This window comes from Salmo salar, chromosome 14 (genome assembly GCF_965601325.2).
Source record: "Salmo salar chromosome 14, fSalSal1, whole genome shotgun sequence".
Taxonomy (NCBI): domain Eukaryota; kingdom Metazoa; phylum Chordata; class Actinopteri; order Salmoniformes; family Salmonidae; genus Salmo; species Salmo salar.
The window spans coordinates 10989719-11015318 of record NC_138304.1 but is presented as its reverse complement, the minus strand read 5'-3'; the positions used below and the strand labels follow the sequence as shown (position 1 = coordinate 11015318).

Genomic DNA, 25600 nt, shown 5'->3' with positions numbered 1-25600 from the left:
AGTTATAGACTGTTCTCTCTGCTACCGCACGGCAAGCGGTACCGGAGCGATAAGTCTAGGACCAAAAGGCTCCTTAACAGCTTCTACCACCAAGCCATAAGACTTCTGAACAATTAATCAAATGGCCACCCAGACTATTTACATTGACCCCCCCAATTTGTTTTTTACACTGCTGCCACTCGTTGTTTATTATCTATGCATCTATGCCCTACCTCAATGTACAAATGACCTGGACTAACCTGTACCCCTTCACATTGACTCGGTACCGGTACCCCCTGTATATAGCCTCGTTATTGTTATTTTATTGGTGTTACTTTTTACTTTAGTTTATTTGGTAAATATTTTCCAAACCGAACAGTACTCATCTCATATGTATATACTGTACTCTATACCATCTACTGCATCTTGCCTATGCCGCACGGCCATCATTCGTCCATATATTTATATGTACATATTCTTACTCATCCCTTCACATTTGTGTGTATAAGGTAGTCGTTGTGAATTTGTTAAGATTACTTGTTAGATATTACTGCATTGTCGGAACTAGAAGCACAAGCATTTCGCTACACTCGCATTAACATCTGCTAACCATGTGTATGTGACCAATAAAATTTTATTTGATTTTTAACTCTTTCTTAAACTGCATTGTTGGTTAAGTAAGCATTTGTGACAAATAAAGTTTGATTTAATTTGATGCCATACTTCCGAGTCTCACGGGGGAGCCTGGAAATCGAGGTTCGTTTCTCAACAACTCAGGAGGGAAACATTCCAAATAAACATACTGTTTTGTACTCTACACTCAAATTGAGTTTGACAGGAAAACAAGTTTGGATGGATATGTAAACAAAATGCTTCATAACAGGCATAGATGGTTAGGCCTGTTAGGGGGCTTGTATTACTATTCTCGTGGGTACCGGAAATCCCCAAAAGTCCCCACAAGGATAGTAAAACAAGTAAAATTCTTCCTCATGGAGACATTTCCCAGGTTCCCACAAGGACAAAGGCTATTTTAGGCTTAGAGGTTAGGTTTAGGGTTACAATTAGGGTTCGGGGTTAGGTTTTAGGGTTAGGTTTTAGGGTTAGGTTTAGGGTTATGGGTTAAGGTTTAGGATTAAAGGTTAGAGAAAATATGATTTTGAATGGAAATACATTTTAGGTCCCCACAAGGATAGTAAAACATATGCTGTGTGTGTGTGTGTGTGTGTGTATGTATGTGTCCTTACGTGTGTGTTCGTGTGATGCATGTGTTGTGTGTGTGTCGTGTGTGTGTGTGTGTGTGTGTGTGTGTGTGTGTGTGTGTGTGTGTGTGTGTGTGTGTGTGTGTGTGTGTGTTGTTCTGCCTGCATCCCATAGTCAGGCACAATAGTTTGACGGGACATCACTAGATCACGGCAGAGTGTATCCATGATTCACACACACACACACACGGTTGGATAGACATCTGACTGAGAGGAGTGCGTGAGAAGGAGTGAGAAGCTGCTCTTGAGTCACAAGAGGAGATAAGACAAGGAGGGTTACGGAGATTCCACTGTAGTGCATGGTCTTAAGTTTCCTCATTATCCTCTGAGAGAGATCATTTGTGAATGACTATGTTAACTTTGTCTCTAACCTCTAGTGTCTTTCCTGGTCATTTCTTTTTTTTTTTTGATTCGGAGGTGGGATCTTGGTTTACTGTTAATGGAACGGAGCTACACTTTATGTAAGCTATAGTACGATGACCTAAGAATGGACAGAGCATCATTCCTAAGAGCTCATCAAGGTTAACGGGCTAATAAGAGCCAGCAGCATACCACCCTGAATCCCACTGCTGGCTTGCCTCTGAAGCTAAGCATGGTTGGTCCTGGCTGGAAGTGGTGTTGGGGGGGCCAGTGGGGGGGGCGCTCTTTCTTTCCTCTGGTCTAAAAAAAAAAGATCCCAGCGCCTCAGAGCAGTGATTGGGGACATTAGCCCTGTGTAGGGTGCCGTCTTTCGGGTGGGACGTTAAACGGGTGTCCCGACTCTCTGTGGTCACTAAACGATCCCATGGTACTTATTGTAAGAGTATGGGTGTTAACCCCGTTGACCTGGCTAAATTCCCAATCTGGCCCTCATACCATCATGGCCACCTAATCATCCCCAGCTTCCAATTGGCTCATTCCGCTCCCCTTTAACTAATCCCCAAGTGGTTGCTGTAAATGAGAATGTCTTCTCAGTCAACTTACCTGGTAATATATGGGTTAAATAAAAACAAAAACGAGCTCTTACTGAGTCAGAGAGCATTACTGTGTGTGTACACCACCCACTGTCATTACAGTAGGTGTCATGTAATAGAACTCTTGAAGTTGCAGAAGTTCTCTACTTCCCCCATGGATTTGTTCAGCATCCACTGATGTGTAGGAGGTGCTATGTGCAATTGTGTTTGTCCCTAGGCTTTTATGTAGCACAGTCAAAGAGTATCTCCATCAGTGGTTTTGTGCAGTAGAATCCCTATCCGTCAGCTGTGTTGTGTATAACTATGCAGGTGTCAGGATTTTCAGCACAGCCGCTATCAATATTCAGAGGGGTCAGGAACGGTTCCACGGATTGTCCTAACTGGTGTGTGTTCGGTACGACTCAAAGCCTCCACTGGTGAGTAGGTGGTCGCACACTACGTGTGATAATGCGTGACTCCAGGATTTGATTCGGTAGAGTAGACTCAATATCAATTGAATGTGTCCTGTATGATTCCATGCATCATCACAACTCAGTCAGTGTTCCCCTGAGGTAGGAGTCCCGCGCTCCATTCTCCATGAACCTTGGGATTTTAAACAGTATACGACTCCTAGGCTATCAATATCAACCACAGTTGTCATGTACAATTCCTCACATCGCCACAACTGGTGTCAGCCTCACTCACCCTGAGGAAGGAGTCCAACGCTCCGTTCTCCATGAACTCGGTGATGATGAGCACGGGGCAGCTGCGGGTCAGCACGCCCTCCAGCCGGATGACGTTGGGGTGGTCGAACTGGCCCATGATTGACGCTTCCCCCAGGAAGTCCCGCCTCTGGCGCTCGGTGTAACCCGCCTTCAGAGTTTTGATGGCCACCACCCCCTCACGGCGGCTGGCCTGCTTCAGGCGCCCGCGGCACACCTCCCCAAACTCACCTGGGTGGGGAAGGGAGTGAGTGGAAGGAGTGGAGGAGGGAGTGGGAATTGGGGAAGGGGGGGGGGGAGTGAGGGAGAGGGAGCATTACTGGTTTGAACTGAGGAGGAAGAAGAGGAAGACGAGGAGGAAGAGAGCAAGGGATGGAGTTAGTGAGGAGGGGAGGAAAAGAGTGAGAGCTCAGGGGTCTGAGAGGTTGGGGAGGGATTGAGGGACGGAAAGATCAGTGGTGCCTGGGACCGGTGTAGGGGGAGAAGGGACGGATGAGGAGCTTGGGGGTTTTGGTGCCTTGGTAAAGTGTGTGTTTAAAAAGGAAAAAGAGAGAGAGAAAGAAGAGAAAGAGAGGAAAGCAAAGGAGGCATTCAAGGTTGAAGTTAGGAGATAGACGACATGCTCTTAGAGAAGAAACAGCAGACTTGGTGGATGACAGAAGCAGACACTCCAAACTCCCCCTCCCCTCCAATACACACATACCCCCTCAACAACCGCTGCCCATCCTCTGTACACACACACTGCCCACCCAGCACACATCCTGTTCAACCAACCCCCCCCCCCCTACATTAACCACTCCCCAAACCACAATCAACTCCAAAAAAGCCTACCCCTTAAAATCCACACTTCAAAAAGACCGCACTAAAAAAGGTATAATCTTTGTAAATTATAGTTATGTCACACATGCAGCTAAGAAAAATATATGGAAATGTCTGCTCTACTCAAAATTACAACCAACTAATTGCAGCATTAATGCAAATATGGAAGAGGAAAGTGGAAGATGGGAGAAGTAAGGAACTTGTCTGTCGACCCTGCATTAAAGACCAAAATTGTCTAAAGAAAATTGTGAGAAATTAAAAAAGTGTACCAGTTTCATTTCAGGACCAAAAAAATTGACAGCTGTGCCATATAGATTGCGTAATAGTTGGGAAGAGATTTTTGATGTACCAATTCCATGGCACATGGTTTATGAACTGATACACAAAACAACCCTGGATTCAAAACTTAGCGTTTTTAAATTAAAATGTTATACAAAATTCTTGCAACCAATAGAATGTTATATATGGGGGATACAACCATCCCAGCTCTGCAGATTTTACTGCGAAGAGGCAGAGTCATTAGGTCATTTGTTTTGGTACCGGCCATATGTAGCTTGTTTTTGGTCGCAGGTCCAGGAATGGCAGAAGAATTGCAACATTTACCTGGAGCCAACTCTGCAAATAGCACTGCTGGGCGATTTTAAATAGGCAGAGTCAATCGATCAACAACGTACTAATACTCTGAGCCAAAAATGTTATCTTTCATTTACAATATGTAGAATCTAAGGTTCAGAACTTTTGTGAAGCATCACAGCACAGTTGAAAAACATATGGCAAATAGAAATCAAAACTGGATGGTGTTCAGAGATAGATGGGATGGGCTGAGTGGAGCTAAAGGGTGGAACTAAAAACATACAAAAGATACATTTTGTAAAATATTCTGTGTCCGTAAAATGCATATAGTATGTATAGCTGGAAGTAGAAGCTCAAGAGTTGTTGTCCATTAGTTTACTCCAATTACGGGAGGGATGGTAGGGTTAGGGGAAAATAATGAAGGAAAATATATAAAATCTACCTCTCTATATATATATATATATATATATATAAAAAAAAATATGGGGATTGGAAATGATGCAGACAATTACATTGATGGAAGCCACAATCTATCTGCAATATTAATCTACCCCCTAAAAAAATATTTGAAATGTTTTTAGAGACAAAACTTCAACAACTAGCTATATTGGTTACCTGCACCAATGACCTCCTCGATCTTCACACACGAGATGTCTATCTCCTTGGCAAACTCGTGGATGGCCTCGTTGGGGTCCTCGTAAGTGAACGGGTCAATGTATACCTTCACCCCCGGGGAAACTAGAGAGATGAAATGAATGAAGGGAGGATTGCGTCAGATGTTTCTCGCCAGGTCTTGAACACACACGTTCTTCAGATATGCATGACACTGGCAGTTTGGAAGTCATGTGTTCCAATGTGGAGTGACTAACTAATACAGTCATGACTGGAATCAAATTGAAAGCATGAACAGCACATGGGCATATCTATCACACAGCTCGGGGAGTTTGATAAACCTGATCTAGAAAATCATTGTTTCCTGTGAGCAAATGCAGTTTCCTGCCTTGGTCAGATGACTGAATAATTCATCCAATCAGGTGGTTTTACCATCTTGGTTTGAACAAAGGACCACAGAAGCTGCAGCCCTTCAGGATTAGAGTTGTATAGTATGCACACACATGCGCGCACACACACACACACACACAACACCCTCCCCAAACACACACACACAAATACACAACACCCTCCCCAAACACACACACACAAACACATAACACCTTCCCCAAACACACACACAAAAGCACAACCCCTGCCCCCAACACACACACATACAATCTGCTCCCCCAATACACACACACACACACACACACACACACACACACACACACACACACACACACACACACACACACACACACACACACACACACACACACACACACACACACACACACACACACAACCCCCTGCCCCCAACACACACACACCCCCTCCCCCAGTGCTCACCGTACTGCTGCAGCTTTTCTGTGTACTCCAGCTCCGAACTGCTGTGTTGCTTCCTGCAAACAAGGACCACACACGCACAATCTCATTCGTATGATCAATCCTCTTTCTTGGCTGGCACTCCAGAGGCTGCTTTCAAATAACAAGCAGAAGATAACAGATTGTATTCAGACAGTCGGGATTGGAAGAATGGAACAATGCTAAGGGTGGCTTAAGCCTTTCTAAGGGGCCTTTTCAGGATTCAAGAAGTTGCTAAATAATGACCAAAAAGGCCTGTGTTAGATAAATAAATACATCTAAAAAAAATAAAACAAACGTACCTAGAGCAAACTATGGCCATGACCACAATGGCAACAATGACCACTAGACCGGCCGACGCCGAGCCCACGATGAGCGGCAGCTGGTCCTGCACCGATTTCTGAGGGTCACCTGAGAAAAAAAAAGAAAAAAAGATAAACAAACAAAAACCTGAAATGTCACTGAGGAATTCTTAAAGAAACAGCTAGTGAAATATGGAAGCGGATTCATGCCAAAACAAATTATGGGATGTGAATTGTAATCCAATCCGTGTTTAGTTTTTCATTTAGACACAATAAAAGTGCTTTATTACAAAAAGCCAAGTTAGCGGCCTTGTGGTTAGTGTCCGCCCTGCGATTGGAAGGTTGGGAGTTCGATCCCCGGCCAGTGCGTCTCTGATTGACACTCAGCAGTGAGTTAGATTGGGGTTAAGGCCTTGCGATAGACTAGCGTCCTGCACATCAAGCTGCCTCACGCTACAGAAACAGGAGACTGGCTGCTGCTCCTAGAAGCCAAGCCTTGTGCAAGGCTACTTACTTATTCCAAAAAGCAATGCACTCTGGTAAAAAAAGAAAACACGGATATTGAAAAACAAGACATTTTATTTCCATGTTTTTATATGTATTAAATCCTGCATTAATCTGCTTCCATAATAGACTGTAAAAATATCACATAGCTATTAAGAGCAAATTAAAAAGACAGACAGCTTCTTCAGTGTTCTTTCACTACTTGGATGGATTGTACTTATTAAAGTGAACATAGAAAAGCTTTGAAACACCGGTGAAGAAAAAAAATGAAAGGCATTAGCAATGGTGGACAATGATAAACAGTGAAGGGAGAGAGAGACAGAAAGAGGAGGAGAAAAAGACAATGAACTGGTGAAGGCAGAAAAGGAGCAGAGATGGAGGGAAAGTAAGAGGCACAGAGACAGATGGGGAGGAAGAGATTGACAGAACACAGAGAGAAAGAGTGAGACAACGAAGGAGCACAGGAGGAGGAGGAGGAGAGCGAGAGAGAGAGAGAGAAATGCGTACTGTGTATGGAGGTGCTGAAGTCCATAGGGATGCTGTAGTGCCCGTAGCCAGCCACAGTGCGAGCCCGGACCTGGATAATGTAGGGAGTGGCAGCCCTCAGTCCCTCCACACGGGTTGAGCTGTGCTGGGCCGTCACCGTGTGAGACATGGCCTGGCCCTACGGAACACATCAGTCAATCAACCAATCGAACAAATGTATTTATGAAACCCTTTTTACATCAGCAGTTGTCACATGATTTTACAGTAACACAACTTAGACTGAAATCAGAGGCAGACTGACAAGGAAAACTCCCTAGAAGTAAGAAAACCTTGAGGAACCCAACAACACATTGATTAGAATTTTATAAAAAGGGACAGCATTCACTTGATGTAGTTGAGTTAATTTGGTTCATATTCTTTTCTATACGAGCAGCATGTCTATGTCCATGCTGATGTCTATCGGCACATGATGCTGCTGAAGAAAACAACACACATCTGCATCAAGTGAGCGCTAACCTGTGAAATGCCAAAAACAACCCAGCTACATCAGACAAAAGATGCAATATTTATTTTTCAAACATATTTTGTACAATTGTTTTCTTTCCAGTGACTCTTCAAACTTAAGGTACAGAGTAAATGTCTACTTAGGTAAATCGTGGTTGAATCAGAGAACAGTGAGCCTGGTCCCAGATTTGTTTGTGCTGTATAGTCAACACCTACAACACCAATGAGTTGGCTATACAGCACAAACAGATCTGGGACCAGGCTAGAGGCTGGGAAAAAGGCAATAGGAGTGGGCTATACAGCACAAACAGATCTGGGACCAGGCTATAAAACAGTGCCTTACCCTTTCGTAGTACTTTATCTCGTAATCCAGGATGACCCCGTTGGGTTTCTCTGGGGGAAGCCAGGACAGGCTGAGGGTGTCTGACGTTGACTTCATCAGGTGCACTGTGGGTATTGCTGACGGTGCTGTGATTGGACAACAAAAATGGGTGATGTTAATAAGTAAAAGAAATACAAGCTTTCATGTTGAATATGTTAAGAGCATTTTTGTTCCACTGTATAAATGAAATTAGCAAAGTGTACAAGCTCTTCATCTAGCATTGTTTACGATTATCTGACCATTCTCCATTACATTTCAGTTTATTGATTTGGTACTAAGCTGAAATGACACATACTGAGGCCATAAACTCACACAAAACATCAGTACTGAGAACAAGATGAGACGGTAGAAAGGAGAAGACTTTGTTGCTGCTAACCTGAGTTGAGTGGTAAAGTTGGTGACATTGAGTGGTGTGTCGTCGTGTAGTCAGAGTGGTGATGTTAAGTGGTAGGGAGCTACTTTACTTACAGTGGTGACTTTAAGTGGTGTGTTGTGTTGTCGTGAGGTGAGAGTGAGTGCCGATATCAATTATTCATGTTGAGTGCTGCTAACGTTAAGCGCTGACAAAGCATTACAACGATACTAACCGGCCTGGTTGGTGGTGATGTTGACGGTGGCGTATCGCGGTGCGCCGGGGCTCTTCCCAGAGACGCCGTTGACCGCCTGGACCTCAAAGCTGTAGCGGGTGTGCGCCTGCAGGTTCCTCACCACCACCTTCTTCTGGGTCAGGCCGAGTCGGCGCGGCGACATGTCCATGTTGTCGTCACAGCGCGAGCACGGGCTCTGGTCGCGCAGACACTTCTTACACACCACGTTGTAGATGACGTCGTCCCGCCCGCCGACGTCCAGCGGCTCCTCCCACTCCAGGGCGATCGAGGTCTCGTTCACCGTGGAGATGACGTTCTGAGGTGGCGAGGGCACGGCTGGACAGAAACGCCACATACGGGTTAGTGATGTCATCTGAACACCGCTTATAGAGGCTAATATTGTAGAACCTCACTTTTAGAACCTCACTGTTAAAACCATAGTCTTCGAACCCCACTCTAAGCATTTATGATTTGCTTACTAAGATACCAACTTGGGCTTATCTTCCTGGATCCATACAGTTCATACAATTGTCCACTTTCTGGTGGAGAAATATGATCTCCAGCACATAATGAATTGAATAGAAGTCTTCATTTATTTTATATATACCATGTTCATTCCATGCACTTCAACTTCAACATTATAATTCATGGAACTTAAATCATTACCCATTAAATAGCAATGGGAGTTCATTCCATAAAGTAGAAAGATGTTCTGCTATACATGATGAAATAAATAGCAGGATTCTCATAGAGAATATAAACCATATCCAAGCCACGCTTGACTTAAACATCACTATTCATGAAACTCGATCCATTACCCATAAAATAGCGACGATCTGAATGTAAATGATCTATTGCGCAGCGGTGGTGCATAGTAGTGTATACCTATGGAACAGTGTTACTCAATAGAGACGAGTTCTTTAAATAAGAAAGGTATGAAATCGGGGTAACGTGTGATAAATGCTACAGGGGACAACTGGAGCAGCAAGCATAATGTTTCTTTCATCCAGCTACAGAGGCTGAGGGGAAATCTAAACCCAAACCCCTCTCAAAGCCGATTCAGACAACACCTACTACGGCAGCAGCACATGGCGAGGAAAAGCGAGGCGAGGTAATGCTTTCACAGTGTCTCAGTCCACGCATCTCAACCAAGTCAGTTCAGCTCCTCTGCCTGTTCGCCCTAAGTGGAGCTAGTCCCCCCCCCCCCCCATGCTCTGTCTTATCCAATTAGACTGACACAGTTTGGAATGTGGCATCATCTAATCGGGCACAAAGTCTGAAATGCCGGGCTCCCAACGCGATCCCGAGCTGAGCTTTCTAGTACAACACCCTCGACCCCTTGCTAAACATTGTCTGCCAGGCCTGGCACACGCTCTGACAGGCTATAGGGGAAGTATGGAGTCCGAATGGTCTGCGAGGATAGTGACACAGTGGTTTGAAAAGATTTGGGCACAGTGACACAGTCCGGATTTTCTCAACAAGGAGAGTCTGCACGAGTCATAGGGGCTCAGTCACAGTTAATGTATGTTATGCCAGAGAAAAAAAGGCCTTTGGTGTTAGGCTATGTCACAATGTCAAAGCAGTGCATGTCGATCACACATCAATTGTGATATCGCAGAGAAAAACGGTGATTTCTCTGGTAAAGGTGTCTGTGGAAACAACTGTAGATGCTCAAGTTAAAACTAAACTACCTTCACAGACACTTACACCATAGCGGTTTTCGAAACTCTCTGGGCCAGTTCCTCAGACAAAGGTGAAGCCTAGTTCTAGACTAAATAGCATGGAGAATCTCCCATGCTCAACGGAGAATCTTCATTGAATTTCTACGGCCAATGACAACTGCTAATGAAAAATGGTGAGCTTGACTTACTGGTGCAGGCTGATTCCGGAGGGTCACTGTCGGCCCGGTAGAAGCCATTTTGGCATAGGCAGATGTTGGCCCCCCTGGAGCTCGTGCGACTGTTGGGGGGGCAGGGGTAACACGAGCCCTCTCCCTGCTTGTACTTGAATAACCCGGGGGTGCACGCTATATTGGAAAGACAAAAGCAAAAGGGACAGTCAGAACACTGTCAAAGTCAATAAAGCACAACACCAAACCAAGGCCGGCCACATACTACAATCTCAGTCCGGCTGGGGTCAAGTATGTTAGAAAGGCCTAACTATTGATAAAGGGCAGTTCTCGTTGAGTTTGAGAGAGCTACTCTGTCCAAATCTTTCAAACCATAATGTCACACTAGACTCTCTCTTTCTGGGTGAGTTTGAATGCGTGAGGAACACCTAACTCTTTATTAAGGAAACTTCCAGCGAGGGGTGGTGAACGAAATTGGGATCGTTAACATTAAGAAAAAAATAATTTTCTTTCCCCCTCCCACAAAATTAAAATCACAGTGCAGTTATCACGAAACATATTCTTTGCCGTGTTATAGCCTAACTAGATGATAGGCTATAAATGCCTGGGGAAAGTTGTGTAATTTAAATAAAACTAGAGCGATAGAGGTGAACTTTAGGCTACTTGGCAAATTTGCAAGACAAGACATTGCGAGATACAGATTACCATGACCATATCCACACTGTTCTTTCTGCCTGCCCCTCCTCTCTCTGCCTCGTGCTGGCTCGCCTGCTCTTTCTCTTCGCTAATGATGCAAGTGTGTGTTCAGTCTTCGGTCTGGTGCGTGTAGAATATACTAGCTTATTCCTTAATGATAGGCCCTGCTTTACTGAAGTTGTGAGACATTGCAAGATAAAGCATTCCATTGTGAGATTCAGCTTTCGATTGCCGATAGATAGGCCTAGTGCACGATTCTGACTCCGTCTACCTAGTGGCCAACCTGCCTGTACTGTGCCCTTCCCCTCGTCCTCCCTTGCTTTGAAAGATGCAAATGTGTGTTTTTACAGAGGTACAGCAACTAATCAGTTTCCTCCGTTCCAAAAATACCACATTTTAGGAGTCGATTCGTTGCGGATTCTAATCCTGGCACTGAGAAATGGGAGTCGACACCAGGAGTCGACGTGCAAGGAGTCGATTATTTTGGAGAGTCGCAGAATGGTGAACTTACTAAATGACTGTGTGATATTAGGTTGCTTCTTGTGTAAATATTTTCCGTCTGGATTTTAATGATTCGTATGTTTGCTGTTAACAGTTGGGAAAATGGCAGAGGAAGGCAAGCGACATCAGCGAAGTCCTACATGGCAATACTTTGAGAAGTTAAATGAGAAGGTGGTAAAATGAAACATTTGCAAGGTGGAATTGAGGTACAGTAATGGTAATACGAGTGCAATGGACACACTGAGATCCAAACCGTTGCGGTCATATGCAATAGGACCATATTCTGCATTTTAAAATCACATGGAATTTATTAACATTTCTTATCGTTTTAACGGAAAACCAATACAAAAATGTAAATGTTAAGATTTTTTTTCCCCTCGGTTGTCACATCCCTCTAGCTAGTCTGTCAAATACCTTCATGTCATATCGTCACACTAGACTATCTCAGTGCGTGTGTGGGGGGGGAAGAGAGAATATGTCAGGAAGTCTTTATAAACTTCTAGCAAGTCTGTGCAAATCCTTCATACCCTCTCATTTTCATCATAACATACGAGGGATTTCAATCTATCCCAGAGAGGACTATGGATGACAGGTAAATTGAGAGCGAAAGATGAAGATGGACGGATTACAGTAGATTGTTCCGGTCTGGCTAACAAGGATGGAGGATACTATTGAAAGTAAGCATACACCTGAATCCATCACTCAGTGTCTATGTGGGGCTAAGTGTCAAGATAAACCAACAAAGGTCTCAACATCAAATGGGGTTAAGATTTGTACTAAAAGTAGGGTTAAGGAGGTTTACACTAAGAGGTTGTAAATATCTCTTAGAAACTAGACTTTACTTCTACTTTTCTCACATTCTTTAAGTGTGGTGTAAAACCGTGGCTCTGGCTAACATCTGTCTTATCAGCATGAGGGCTCGTAAAAACCTTTCTGGCGAGGGGGTGTGATTAACTAGTCGGGCTAAGTGGTTTTCCAGTTTGAATTTAAGCTAAGTCCTAATTCTCCGGAATGCCACTTTGTGTGAAATGAGTGAACTTTAAAGTTCCGCATTCTAGCTCAAAAAACCATGCAATAAATAGTTAAGTTAAGATGACATGAAAATGTGTTTTGGATCTCGTAACTCAACTAAGACCTCAGGCCCAGATACACTCTTGAAACATTCATCTGATTTTATGTTTGTCTTATTATACACTGCACCATCGTTTTCTTTTGTTTGTTTGTTTTGTTTCTCGAGGACAATCACCTGAATCCTCCGCTTTAATCCATTAACCTTGGAGGGCATGCCCATTTGTCTTTCTCTCTCTGATACCGGAAAGTTCTGTGGCCCTCACTGGCCTCTCCCTCTCTACCCCACCTCCCGCTCCCGCTCCCCCTCCCTCTACCCCCACCCTCTCTCTCTCTCTATCACCCCTCCCTCTCTCCTCCCCTCTTTCTCTCTCTCTCCCCTTCTCTCCATCCCTCCCTCTCTACAACCCCCCCTCTCTTCTCTCTTCATTCCACCTCTCTCTCTCTCTAGACTGAGGTAACGTCCCTGTGATTAATGGTGAGCGGTGGCAGTGTTGGCTCACGGTGGTCTGAGCGGTGGTAATGAGTGCAGCCGCCTGTAGATGAACTAACGGTGGGGAGACCATACAGGAAATTACACTTCCTCCTCCTCGCCACCGCTCGCCTCCGCCACGCCTGAAGCCTCTGGAGAGCCTTTTATCAGGCGTCGACAACAGGCTTTTAACCTTGAGCCGCCAAATGGCCATAAATGAGCTCTGTGGCGCGTGTTATTTACCGTTTCTCACGCCCAGGTGAAGAAAGCAGAGAGACGAGGAAGCTTCTCTTTCTTTCCCTGACCGCTCCTCATTTTGGCATGGGCAATCGGCAATTCACGGCTCAATCTCATTGTCCTTCTCTCTCTCTCTCCCTCTGTCCGTCTCTCGCTTAATCTCTCCTTCCCCCTCTAACAATATATCTCTCTCCACCTCAATATCTCTTTCTCCTTTACAATCTCTTTGTCTCTCCCTCACACAACATTCTCTCTCACAATCTCTTACTCTCTCCCACTATCTTCCTTTCTCTCCTCACTATCTCATTCTCCCTCTCCCTCCGATCCCCCCCTCTCTCAATATTTGTATGCTGCTGCTCTCCGCAACAGCTCATTAATGCAATCTCTCCACCCTCCTTCACGCACCACACAATACATACAGAGGGTGGAGTAGACTGTGTGACTTGAATTGAGCATAAAAAAACCCGGGCTTTGGCTAAGCATTATAACCAGGCTTTAGTTAAGCATTATAACCAGGCTTTAGTTAAGCATTATAACCAGGCTTTAGTTAAGCAATCCGGCTAGAAGCACCCAGGCTTTAGTTAAGCATTAAACACCAGGCTTTAGTTAAGCATTAAACACCAGGCTTTAGTTAAGCATTAAACACCAGGCTTTAGTTAAGCATTATAACCAGGCTTTAGTTAAGCATTATAACCAGGCTTTAGTTAAGCATTATAACCAGGCTTTAGTTAAGCATTATAACCAGGCTTTAGTTAAAAGTCAAAACAGGCACCTATAGACTGAAAACTCACCCTGGCACTGTGTGTCGGCCATAGCAGGCTCAAACCCCGGCATGCAGGTACAAGACCCCACGGGAACCATCCACTCCCCATCCCCGTTGCAGTACAGCTTAAGAGGGACGGACAATTCCTGCGCGTTAGACACACACGCCCCCGGGGCGATGACCAAGGAGGTGGCCTCGGCCCCTGTGGCCGTCTCGGGGAAAACGGCGAAGTTTGCGATGGTCGTCGAGCACTTCTTGAAGAAAACCCGCACGGATATCAAGGACATACAAGCCCCCAGGTCCTGGAAGGCTAGGTAGAAGCCGGCCTTGGAAATAGGGCCGAAGCTTCGCACTTTGGTGTTGATCCTGCCTGCCTCGAGCAAGGAAAAACTCTCATCAGGGGCAATGGTGTCAACTTTGACATAAGGGGTCTCCCTCCACAAGGGACTACTTTCAGTAGCGGTATCGCCATCGGACTCGTAGTAGAAGAGGTTAAAGGTCTCTTTGCAGGAGCCAGGGATGTTGGGAATACTGGCACAGTCGCGAACGGAGAACTTGAGCTCCACGTAGACGCGCAGCACGCCCTTACGGGGGATGAAGTCCGTCCTCAGCCAGTTGTTCTGGTTGGGCTCGCGCACGTTGCACACCTGGTATGTCCTGATGGGACTCATTGAGTCGTCGTAGCCACTCACCTCCTCCCACTACAGGAAAACAGACAAACAATGTTACTAGTGAAGAGAACTGTAGATATCATCGGACCTGGGTTCAAATAGTATTGATTTTATTTCAAATAGTTTAGCTGTGTTTGGTTGAGCTTGCTTGAACCAATGCAATAGTGCCAAAAATGCAAACCCCACTCATCTGGCACTCCAGGCAGGCTCTAACACGCAAAGCATTTGAAAGAAAACAAATACTAATTGAACCCAGGTCTTCATATAATCGTATTATTAATTGCACAGGAAAGGTAGCAATCAGAATGTCCTTCCTAGGAAATGTTGGTTCTCCAAATGCTACAGTAATTTAGTAAGTGCTGCTATTGAAAGAGATTATAGGGCCTATTTTTAATGAGTTCTGCCATATCTGCCTAATCTCAAATCGTGTATAATGCAAACAGTGCATTATTTACTAAAGGGGCAATTCAAATACAATGTCATCTTTCTGGTTGCATCACGGAGATGTTATGGTGTATAGTGTAAAACTTGAATTAATAGACTGGCCGTTCATTTGCTCAAATCACTGACCACAACAGGCGCTTATTAGAGACAGGCTTCTATTTGAGCCAGGCGTCCATTTTCCCTAACGTGCACAGCTTTTGCTCATTTGAACAGTTCATTGTTTAGTTCCAGCATTCCAGCATTTTAATACATTTCTTCATTTCCTTCAATAATGTGTTATCATTTACATACCGTGTCACGTTTTAGTTGTCTTAGTATGCCTCTATTTCAACCCCCAAAATGTTTTTCTTTCACAGATTAGTTGTTTTCGTCTTTGATTATACATTTTCGGGCAGTTCTTACTTTTGCCATTAGAGGGCGATCGGACGATTTCTGGGGGGGGGGGGGGGTGTACTCCCCAAAGTTGTTGACTGTTCTTATGCTTGTTAGTTAGCTACAAGTTCTCAGCTGTTAGCAACCAATGGCTAGCAGTTTCTTACTTGTGATAAAAACGGATGATTGCCATAATTTTTTTGAGACGTTACTGAATTATTTCATGTAACAAATCAAACATTAAACCACATAAACAAGTAATTTAGACCCGGTGTTTATTTGAAACAGGTGTTCGTGTGCTGAAATGTGTGCCCTTGCTCGGCTATTAAAAGGGACAGGTGGCTATTTCAGACTCAGCGTTTAATTGAAGTTTTACGGTACTTTAAGATTCAAGTGGTATATTTCAAGTGGAACATTTCCAAGCCTACTCTTTAAAGCCGCGAGAAGCATTTTTGCATGCTATGAAACGTGGTCAGTATACCTCATTGAGTGAAGCAGTCAATTAATTATTTCACAGCACTTAGCTTCAACAACGGTCTAACGATGATATGGTTCTCTACAGTCAGCAAATTAACCATTTACACCAGTTCATATCCCCAGATATTCTACACCAAATATATTCTACAATATTACAATATAGGCATGACTACCTATAAGAAATATTCAAAGAGCTATCTATTACAGGATTAAATCCATGATTAACCATGATCCATGATTAACTGGGTTATTAACATATTTTTGCCCAAGGAATAAATCATCTTTTCCAAGAAGTTAATCTTTTGATTCTAACAACTCAACCTGAATAATTAATTTACATTCTTAATGAGGGCTCCAAACATTGATCAATTCAACAAGAGGAACAGAATGCATAATTCCATATTTGGCACGCATGCAATTTATTCCAAAACGATGAGTCCAGGAATCAGCATTCTACACCATAAATCAAGTGCAACATGTCGCAGCAGCAATCCCTCACAAATATGATAATTGCACCCGGACAGAACGTACGGGCTTGTCACGCATTTTGAGAGGGCCGCCTTGCCCTAATGACATATGACTTCTTGGGGTGCAAAGACATTCGGTGTGAGTCTGCAGAAAGGCCTGAAAAGAATGGACTGCCGAAGATTGTTGCCATGGTAACCTGTCGTTTTCATTGACTGACTTTGCGCTCACGTACAAAAGACAAATTACACTGCCCGGGAGTGGGGAAGGTCTGTCAAGCTGTTAGCCTGGGGGTCAAATATATGTTGTTTTATTTTCTCACCATTTCTATGGGGGATATGATCAGCTGAAACATTCATTCCCGGCTGTAATTTGCCTATTGGCTTCTTCCACTAAGAGAAATACAGTACAAGTCAAAAGTGTGGACACATGTACTCATTCAAGGGTTTTTCATTATTTTTTACTATTTTCTACATTGTAGAATAATAGTGAAGACATCAAAACTATGAAATAACACATATGGAATCATGTAGTAACCAAAAAAGTGTTAAAAACAAATCAAAATGTTTTATATTTGAGATTCTTCAAAGTAGCCACCCTTTCTCTTGATGACAGCTTTGCACACTCTTGGCATTCTCTCAACCAACTTCACCTGGAATGCTTTTCCAACAGTCTTGAAGGAGTTTCCACATACGCTGAGCACTTGTTGGCTGCTTTTCCTTCACTCTGCGGTCAGACTCATCCCAAACCATTTCAAATAGGTTGAGGTCAGAGATTGTGGAGGCCAAGTCATCTGATTCAGCACTCTATCAATCTTCTTATTGGTCAAATAACCCTTACACAGCCTGGAGGTATGTTGGGTCATTGTCCTGTTGAAAAACAAAATTATAGTCCCACTAAGTGCAAACCAGATGGGATGGCATATTGCTGCAGAATGCTGTGGTAGCCATGCTGGTCAAATGTGCCTTGAATTCTAAATAAATCACCAACAGTGTCACCAGCAAAGCACCCCCACACCATCACACGTCCTCCTCCATGCTTCACGGTGGGAACTACACATGCGGAGATCATCCGTTAAACTACTCTGCGTCTCACAAAGACACGGCGGTTTGAACCAAATATCTCAAATTTGGACTCATCAGACCAAAGGACAGATTTCCACTGGTCTAATATCCTTTGCTCGTGTTTCTGGGCCCAAGCAAGTCTCTTCTTCTTATTGGTGTCCTTTAGTAGTGGTTTTGACCATGAAGGCCTGATTCACACAGTCTCCTCTGGACAGTGGATGTTGAGATGTGTCTGTTATTTGAAGTCTGTGAAGCAGTTATTTGGGCTGCAACCTGAGGTTCAGGTAACTCTAATGAACTTATCCTCTGCAGCAGAGGTAACTGGGTCTTCTTTTCCTGTGGCAGTCCTCACGAGAGCCAGTTTCATCATAGTGCTTGATGGTTTTCGCGACTGCACTTGAAGAAACTTTCAAAGTTTTTGAAATTTTCCGGATTGACTGACCTTCATGTCTTCAAGTAATGATGGACTGTCATTTCTCTTTGCTTATTTGAGCTGTTCTTGCCATAATATGGACTTGGTCTTTTACCAAATAGGGCTATCTTCTGTATACCACCACTCCCTTGTCACAAACACAACTGATTGGCTCAACCGCATTAAGAAGGAAAGAAATTACACAAATGAACTTAACAAGGCGCACCTGTTAATTGAAATGCATTCCAGGTGACTACATCAAGAAGCTGGTTGAGAGAATGCCAAGAGTGTGCAAAGCTGTCATCAAGGCAAATAGTGGCTACTTTGAAGAATCTCAAATATAAAATATATTTTGATTTGTTTAAACACTTTTTTGGTTACTACATGATTCAATGTGTTATTTCATAGTTGTTTTGTATTCTCTATTAATCTACAATGTAGAAAATAGTAAACAAAGAAAACTGGTATTGTATTTCCAAATTCTTCAGCTAGTGTTGCTTGCAGCCGTGTTTGTTGCCATTTTGGGCCTATGTACTCAATATGAGTATGTAGCAGAGTTTAGTTTGACTATATTGGAGATTTATGTTTTGGACTATTTTGGAGGTTTGGGGATCTTCATTTAAGAAAAACTTTGCTTAAAAGTAGAACTTAAAAGGTGTATGTTTCTCATTTGTTTTTAGCAACGCAGAAAAGAAACTTTACAAAGAGAGGTATAAAACAGTGGGAGGTGTGTTGTTTAAGTCAGGGGGAGCTCGATTAAGTAGCAAATGTAACAAATGCTGTGGAATAACAACACACTCACCCCACTCTCCGGAAATGTGGTCCAGGCCAGTTCTGTGGTCGCCCACTTGCTGTCCATTAGTGTTTCTATAAATCAAGAACAGGAGAGTTAGTTAAACCAAGAAGCTATTGTAACAAACAATACCTCAGGGTTTTCCAAACTCGGGGCCCCAAGGGGTGCACGTTTTCGTTTTAGCCCTAGCACTACACAGCTGATTCAAATAATCAACTAATCATCAAGTTTTGATCATTCGTATCAGCTGTGTAGTGCTAGGGAAAAAACCAAAACGTGCACCCCTTGGGGTCCTGAGGACCGAGTTTGGGAAACACTATTAAGTGGTGGTTGGAAATAAAATTATAGTCCAAAAAGCAGAAGTCTATTATTTACCTAATTTATTATTTTAGTCTATTCTTCTCAGAAGACGACAGTAAGCCTATCGGCATCAATTCCACACGGATACATAAAAAACTGGGTACACAGAAAGTCTGTCATGAGAAAACTGTTAAATCCTCATAAAGCTCTAAATAAAAAGATGATGATGGAAGAAAAAAACAGTCTGCCTTTGATATCACTGAAAATGTAGAAATTTGAGAAAAATGTGCCATCCTCTAGGAGGGAGAAATCATCTCGATCGAATTTCAAAGCTTTATTACTAAGTGATATCACAATCAATCACAAATCACTACTCGGCCCAGCCATAGTGGATTCCCCAGAGTGGTGACCTCGTATTACACAGGTCATTTTGAGAGAGTCAGGAGTATGAAAATCAAAGGATAAGGAGGTTAAACAAATAAAGGGAAGAAAGAGAGTAAATATGAGGATCAATAGACATCGTTGTCACCTGTCAATCTGTATGATGGCTGAGTGAAGTCATCAAAACACACCAAAGGCTTGCAAAAGGTTATCTTCTTGTTGTTTACTCAAATGCACCTCCAATTTACAGTTGTGTCAATTACTTTGAATAGAAGCCCAAGCATGGGAGCTTGGGCTCCCGTGTGGCGCAGCGGTCTAAGGCACTACATCTCAGTGCTTGAGGTGTCACTACAGACACCCTGGTTCGATTCCAGGCTGTATCACAACCAGCCGTGATTGGGAATCCCATAGGGTGGCACACAATTGGCCCAGCATTGTCCGGTTTTGGCCAGTGTAGGCCATCATTGTAAATAAGAATTTGTTCTTAACTGACTTGCCTAGTTAAATAAGGGTAAAAGCTATCAGGGTTGGATAGGTTACTTTCTAAATGCAATCCATTACAGTTACTAGTTACCTGTCCAACATTGTAATCAGTAATGTAACTTTTGGATTACCCAAACTCAGTAATGTAATCTGAATCATGGTGTTCTCCGACTTGTGGTCAGGAGAAATTTAAACTTGCACCTTTTTTCAATGCTGAATTGAATGTCATTGGGAAAAAGGTGTCAATGTATTTTCACAAACATCCTTTCTGAATTTAAAAGTAATCCAAGAAGTAATCATCTAGTTTTCAAAAGTACCTGTAATCTGATTAGAATCGTTTTTGCTGGTAACATAACGGATTACAGTTAGTTTATTTTGTAATCAGTTACTCCCCAACCCTGAGGACTAGCTTCCTTATTACCATAGTTTGGATCTAGATTAGCTATAAGGTGTAAAAGGTTACCTTCTTGATTCTCATTCCCTTTACAGACAGACTTTACAGTATGGTGCCTGCTAAAAAAATCTGCCAATGTTTTTTAGATCCCAATTCATATAGTCCCATTTTTACCACATTCTTGCCGGGATAAGCCTTTTAAATCTCCAGTGCACATGCAGGCAAGTTTAGGAGCGATAGTAGACGTGGGCCCATGTGGGTGGACATCTATTTGAATAAATCCATTGAATATACACCATCACAAGGAAATCCGTTATTACATTTGTTTTAGGCAGGTCCTAAGAAACATAAGACTAATAAAATGTCATTTCAAAAGAGATGAATTATGTTACTGGTCTGTGCAGCCTATAGTTGTTTTGCTCATTAAACAAACAAGACACACTTAGCCTTCTATAAAATATGTGTGTTGACTGTGATTAGGGTAGCCTAAGAATAGAATTCAATATAACAGAATAAAATACAAATAGTATTTATAGATACAGCAAGGTGTGGAATGGCTGTCATTTTGAATTGAGCCCAAGGCAAGCACATGCTTTTTTGATCCACGTTTCATGTCTTTTCCTACCCTCACTCCGCTTTGTTAGGGAGCAGGCGTAGGGTCTTGCAACGAGAGTATCTTCATCACGACACCAATAGAAAATGATAGAAAATCTATATTTTACAAAAGCATGTGAGTCTTGTGTTCATATTTCACAACCTCCGGGGGCTTTTGGAGTTGCCTATACGCGATCAAGCAAAAATAATAGGCCTACACTTGATTTAGGCTACATTTTTTGCAATGCGAACTGTATCTAATCAGTCCTAGATAAGCTAGCACCTCTACTTACTTGCCCAGACAGAGAATTAACCAAATATACAGATGGCGATTCACTGAAACAAAATCACATTGATTGATTAAGAGAAGTCACAGGCGACTGAAGAGGAAAATAATCCACTTGTTATGCTACATACAGTAACATGCTTGGCAAAATGTTCTGATCAGTGCTAACAAATGAACCAACTAGACAAGATGATCATGAGCGGCACCTCAATTTAGCTAACATTTCCACAGCCTAATTGTAGCCTAACCAATATCCAAACAAAGATTTAGTGAAAAGAAAGAAATCGGACATGGATTGATTTATCAAGACGAGTCCCCACGCTTGTCTCAAAGCGGTGCGAAATGGCGCCAAAACAGTTGATCGCACTATTGCTTCAAATGTATTATAATACAATTCAAAAGGCCGATTGAGCACCTTTTTAATGAAGAACGGGTTTGTTTTCCATGACTGTGTTTTGCTTTTTGTGTATTGATGTGAATATTGACATGTATATTGATGTGTATATATGTGTTTTGATGTGTTTACAAGGCTCATCTGTAAAAGGGCAATTCAACGGTAACAGAGTGACGCTGAGACTCACTTTAAAATGTATGCCAAGCAAAATCCATTGATTGCAAAGCTTAACAAACCATACACCTATGTGAGTCTACTTTTAACAATTGCTACTGACAATTTTACTAAAACACATTTACTTGAGCAACAGCGCCAATGCAAAGTTTGGTAACAGATTGACAGTAAAATCACAGTTTAGGTGACCACATTTTCCAAAATCTTTATTAAATATCTAGCCCGACTTAAGATTCAAAGATGTCTGCAGAAAGAATGGGGTGTCAGCTATAACATGACACCATGAATTTGAAAAAAATCTACTTTGATTATTGAACTAAGTGAAGTGGATCAACACCCGGTAACAGAATGACGATAACAGAACGACATCATGGGTCCTGGATCTGTACTATACAGAAATGTATAATTGTGAATGTATTTCTCTCCATGGTGATGTATCCTAAATAGGTACACAAAGTTAGACAACTGTAATATCCTCCTTTGCATGTTTGAGTATTATTCTACCCACTGGCTATTATTCTAGTGAGATCTGTCCCCCAAACAAGACTCAATTTGGTTGGTCCAGACTGGACAAAACTTTACCAACCATAGATGTCTATACTTCACAAGTTTTCACGGTACAGTAAAGAAAAGTAGAGTATAGGGCTGTGAAGGTCATGGAATTTTGGATGATGGTAATTGGCCCTCCAAATGACCACGGTCTCCGTAATAATGGTTCGAATAGCAACAACAACAAAAAAGATATAGAAAAATCATTTACAAATGAGTTTACCTGTCATATTGCCTAGGTTAGAAGTTCCAAGCCCAATTTATTCATCATTTGCTGCAACACCTTGCTTGTTTTAAAACGGGGCAACAAAGTTTAATCACGTTGTTAAGAGTCCATGTTATCTCAGAAACGGACTCAACCGCACGAATGCCCGGCCGTCCCCTCTTCAGTCAGCTGTCCATTCAAAATTGTTACATACAGTACCAGTCAAAACTTTGGACATAATATTAATAGTAGTGAAGACATCAAAACTATGAAATAACACATATGGAATCACGTAGTAACCAAAAAAGTGTTAAACAAATCAAAATATATTTTATATTTGAGATTATTCAAAGTACCCACCCTTTGCCTTGATGACAATTTTTTTTTTAACGGTTATGACGGTTATTTTATTTCATCCATAACCGTCAGTTACATGGTTATAAGGTAATTAGTAAACTATACAGTACAGTACAGCACAGGAAAATGATTGAAAAATGTATCCATGCCTTCATTTCCCCAAAATATAGACTCTTAGCTTTCATTTTACACCAAATTCTATATGCTCCTGCAGATATAGGATTGTAAGGCAGTTTGCTACTTAAGGAAAATAACCCTGCAGCAACATAAAATGTTAATTATTATGTAGATTATAATTAATGGACATTTTTGTAGGGGTTAATACATTTTTGTCAGGGCAAATCAAGAAGCCTTTTAAAAAAATAAACTACATTTCCTGCTGAGCAGGAACATTCTCAGCAACAAAAGTGATCAAATTAACATCCTACATCTGTATGAAATTCATGTTGGTGCTCATGGGTCCTTTTACATGGAAATTGTCACGCCCTGATCTGTTTCACCTGTCCTTGTGATTGTCTCCACCCCCTCCAGGTGTCGCTTATTTTCCCCAGTGTATTTATCCCTGTGTTTCCTGTCTCTCTGTGCCAGTTCGTCTTGTATGTTTCCAAGTCAGCCAGCAGTTTTCCCGCTCTCCTGCTTTTGCATTCGCCTTTTTCTAGTCCTCTCGGTTTTGATCCTTGCCTGTTTCTGGACTTTGTACCTGCCTGCCTTGACCACAAGCCTGTCTACCACTCTGTACCTCCTGGACTCTGCTCTAGTTTTGACCTTTTTGCCTGTCCATGACATTTCTCTTGCCTATCCCTTTGGTTAATAAACATTGTAAGACTCCAACCATCTGCCTCCTGTGTCTGCATTTGGGTCTCGCCTTGTGCCTTGATAGAAATGACCAAAAGAGACATTGGTTTCAGCATGACTCCCTGTCAAAATAAAGGTTAAATAAAATATATTAGTGAAATTGGAATGTACTAATAGAGTAATTATAAAGTTGTGCATGTTTGAATGTTTGCCCTTACGGTGCATTCGGATTTCAGACCCCTTGACTTTTTCCACATTTTGTTACGTTACAGCCTTATTCTAAAATTGATAAAATTGTTCCCCCCCATCAATCTACACACATACCCCATCATGATAAATCAAAGACAGGTTTGTAAAAATGTTTGCTAATTTATTCAAAATTAAAAAACTGAAGTATTCAGACCCTTTACTCAGTACTTTGTTAAAGCACCTTTAGCAGCGCTTGAGTCTTTTGGGGTATTTCTCATGGTCTGAGAGTCTTTTAGGTGCCTTTGGCAAACTCCAAGCGGGCTGTCAGGTGCCTTTTACTGAGGCGTGGCTTCTGTCTTGCCACTCCACCGTAAAGGACGGATTGGTGGAGTGCTGCAGAGACGGTTTTCCTTCTAGAAGGTTCTCCCATCTCCACAGAGGAACTCTGGAGCTCTGTCAGAGTGACCATCAGGTTGTAGGTCAGCTACCTGACCAAGGCCCTTCTCCCCCGATTGCTCAGTTTGGCCATGCATCCAGCTCTAGGAAGAGTCTTGGTGGTTCCAAACTTCTTCCATTTAAGAATGATGGAGGCCACTGTGTTCTCGGGGACCTTCAATGCTGCAAAACTATTTTGGTATCCTTCCGTCAGATCTGTGCCTCGACACAATCCTGTCTCTGAGCTCTACGGACAACTCCTTAGATCTCATGGCTTGGTGGGACTGTGGGATCTTAAATCGACAGGTATGTGCCTTTCCAAATCATGTCCAATCAACAGAATTTACCACAAGTGGACTCCAAGTTGTAGAAACATCTCAAGGATGATCAATGGAAACAGGATGCACCTTAGTTCAATTTAAAGTCTCATAGCAAAGGGTCTGAATACTTTTGTAAATAAGTTATTTTTATAAATTTGCCAACATTTCTAAAAACCTGTTCGCTTTGTCATTATGGGGTTTTGTGTGAAGATTGAGGACATGAGAAGAGTTCCACACACTAACATACAAAGAACATCAGTGTAGATTAGAGGTCCTGTATCCACAGGCTTAACACACGAGTTAAATTCAGATTGAGAAGAATTTACTGTAGGCCCATTACTAAATCAAACATGCTTTAGAAGCATTGTTTTTGACAGAAACCTAAAAGCCGGACACAGCTTTTGATTGGATAGCGTCCCAAGTGTACAACTCTCTACCTACGCATTTGCTCTCCATGTACATGTACCATTTAAGTCTCCGCTTGCTGCTATAACTCAAATCCGGGCATTTTGATGGGCTTCTTGAGGCAGCAAGAACACTGACTAGCTGTCTTCACATTCAACAAGAGCCAAGACAAGAAGCCCATCTAAGGGTCCAGGTTGATAATTGGATGTTAGATCCAACGCTCTGTGTGCCTTGAGGTAACATAAACTCTACTCCAACTGAACTCTCCACAGACCTTAGTGAGGCTCATTATTACTTAACGTGTGTTTGCCTGGGAAGAGTTCCAGAGCACTAACATACAAAGAACATCAGTGTAGATTAGAGGTCCTGTATCCACAGGCTTAACACATGAGTTAAATTCAGATTGAGAAGAATTTACTGTGGGCCCATTACTAAATCAAAAAAGCTTTAGACGCGAATGAAGTATATATCGTTTTTGACAGAAACCTGAAAGCCGGACACAGCTTTTGATTGAATAGCGTCCCAAATGTACAGCTCTCTACCTACGC

The 25600-nt window shown here is 42.5% G+C and overlaps 1 protein-coding gene across 2 annotated transcripts in view; it reads right to left on the bottom strand.

Moving 5' to 3' along the window:
* ephb3a (eph receptor B3a) overlaps positions 1-25600 on the bottom strand; it is a 41698-nt gene that overhangs the window by 9317 nt on the left and 6781 nt on the right. The window contains exons 2-11 of one of the 2 annotated variants that reach the window (XM_014139353.3): positions 18801-18865; positions 14122-14794; positions 10378-10533; positions 8508-8843; positions 7882-8006; positions 7056-7212; positions 6045-6153; positions 5728-5780; positions 4900-5022; positions 2876-3123 (exon numbers count right to left, since the gene is read on the bottom strand). In XM_014139353.3, coding sequence (XP_013994828.1) covers positions 2876-3123; positions 4900-5022; positions 5728-5780; positions 6045-6153; positions 7056-7212; positions 7882-8006; positions 8508-8843; positions 10378-10533; positions 14122-14794; positions 18801-18865 — 2045 coding nt within the window. Of the gene's footprint in view, positions 1-2875; positions 3124-4899; positions 5023-5727; positions 5781-6044; positions 6154-7055; positions 7213-7881; positions 8007-8507; positions 8844-10377; positions 10534-14121; positions 14795-15499; positions 15611-18800; positions 18866-25600 lie in introns of those variants that run through there. The other variant, XM_014139354.3, reaches the window with a different exon arrangement.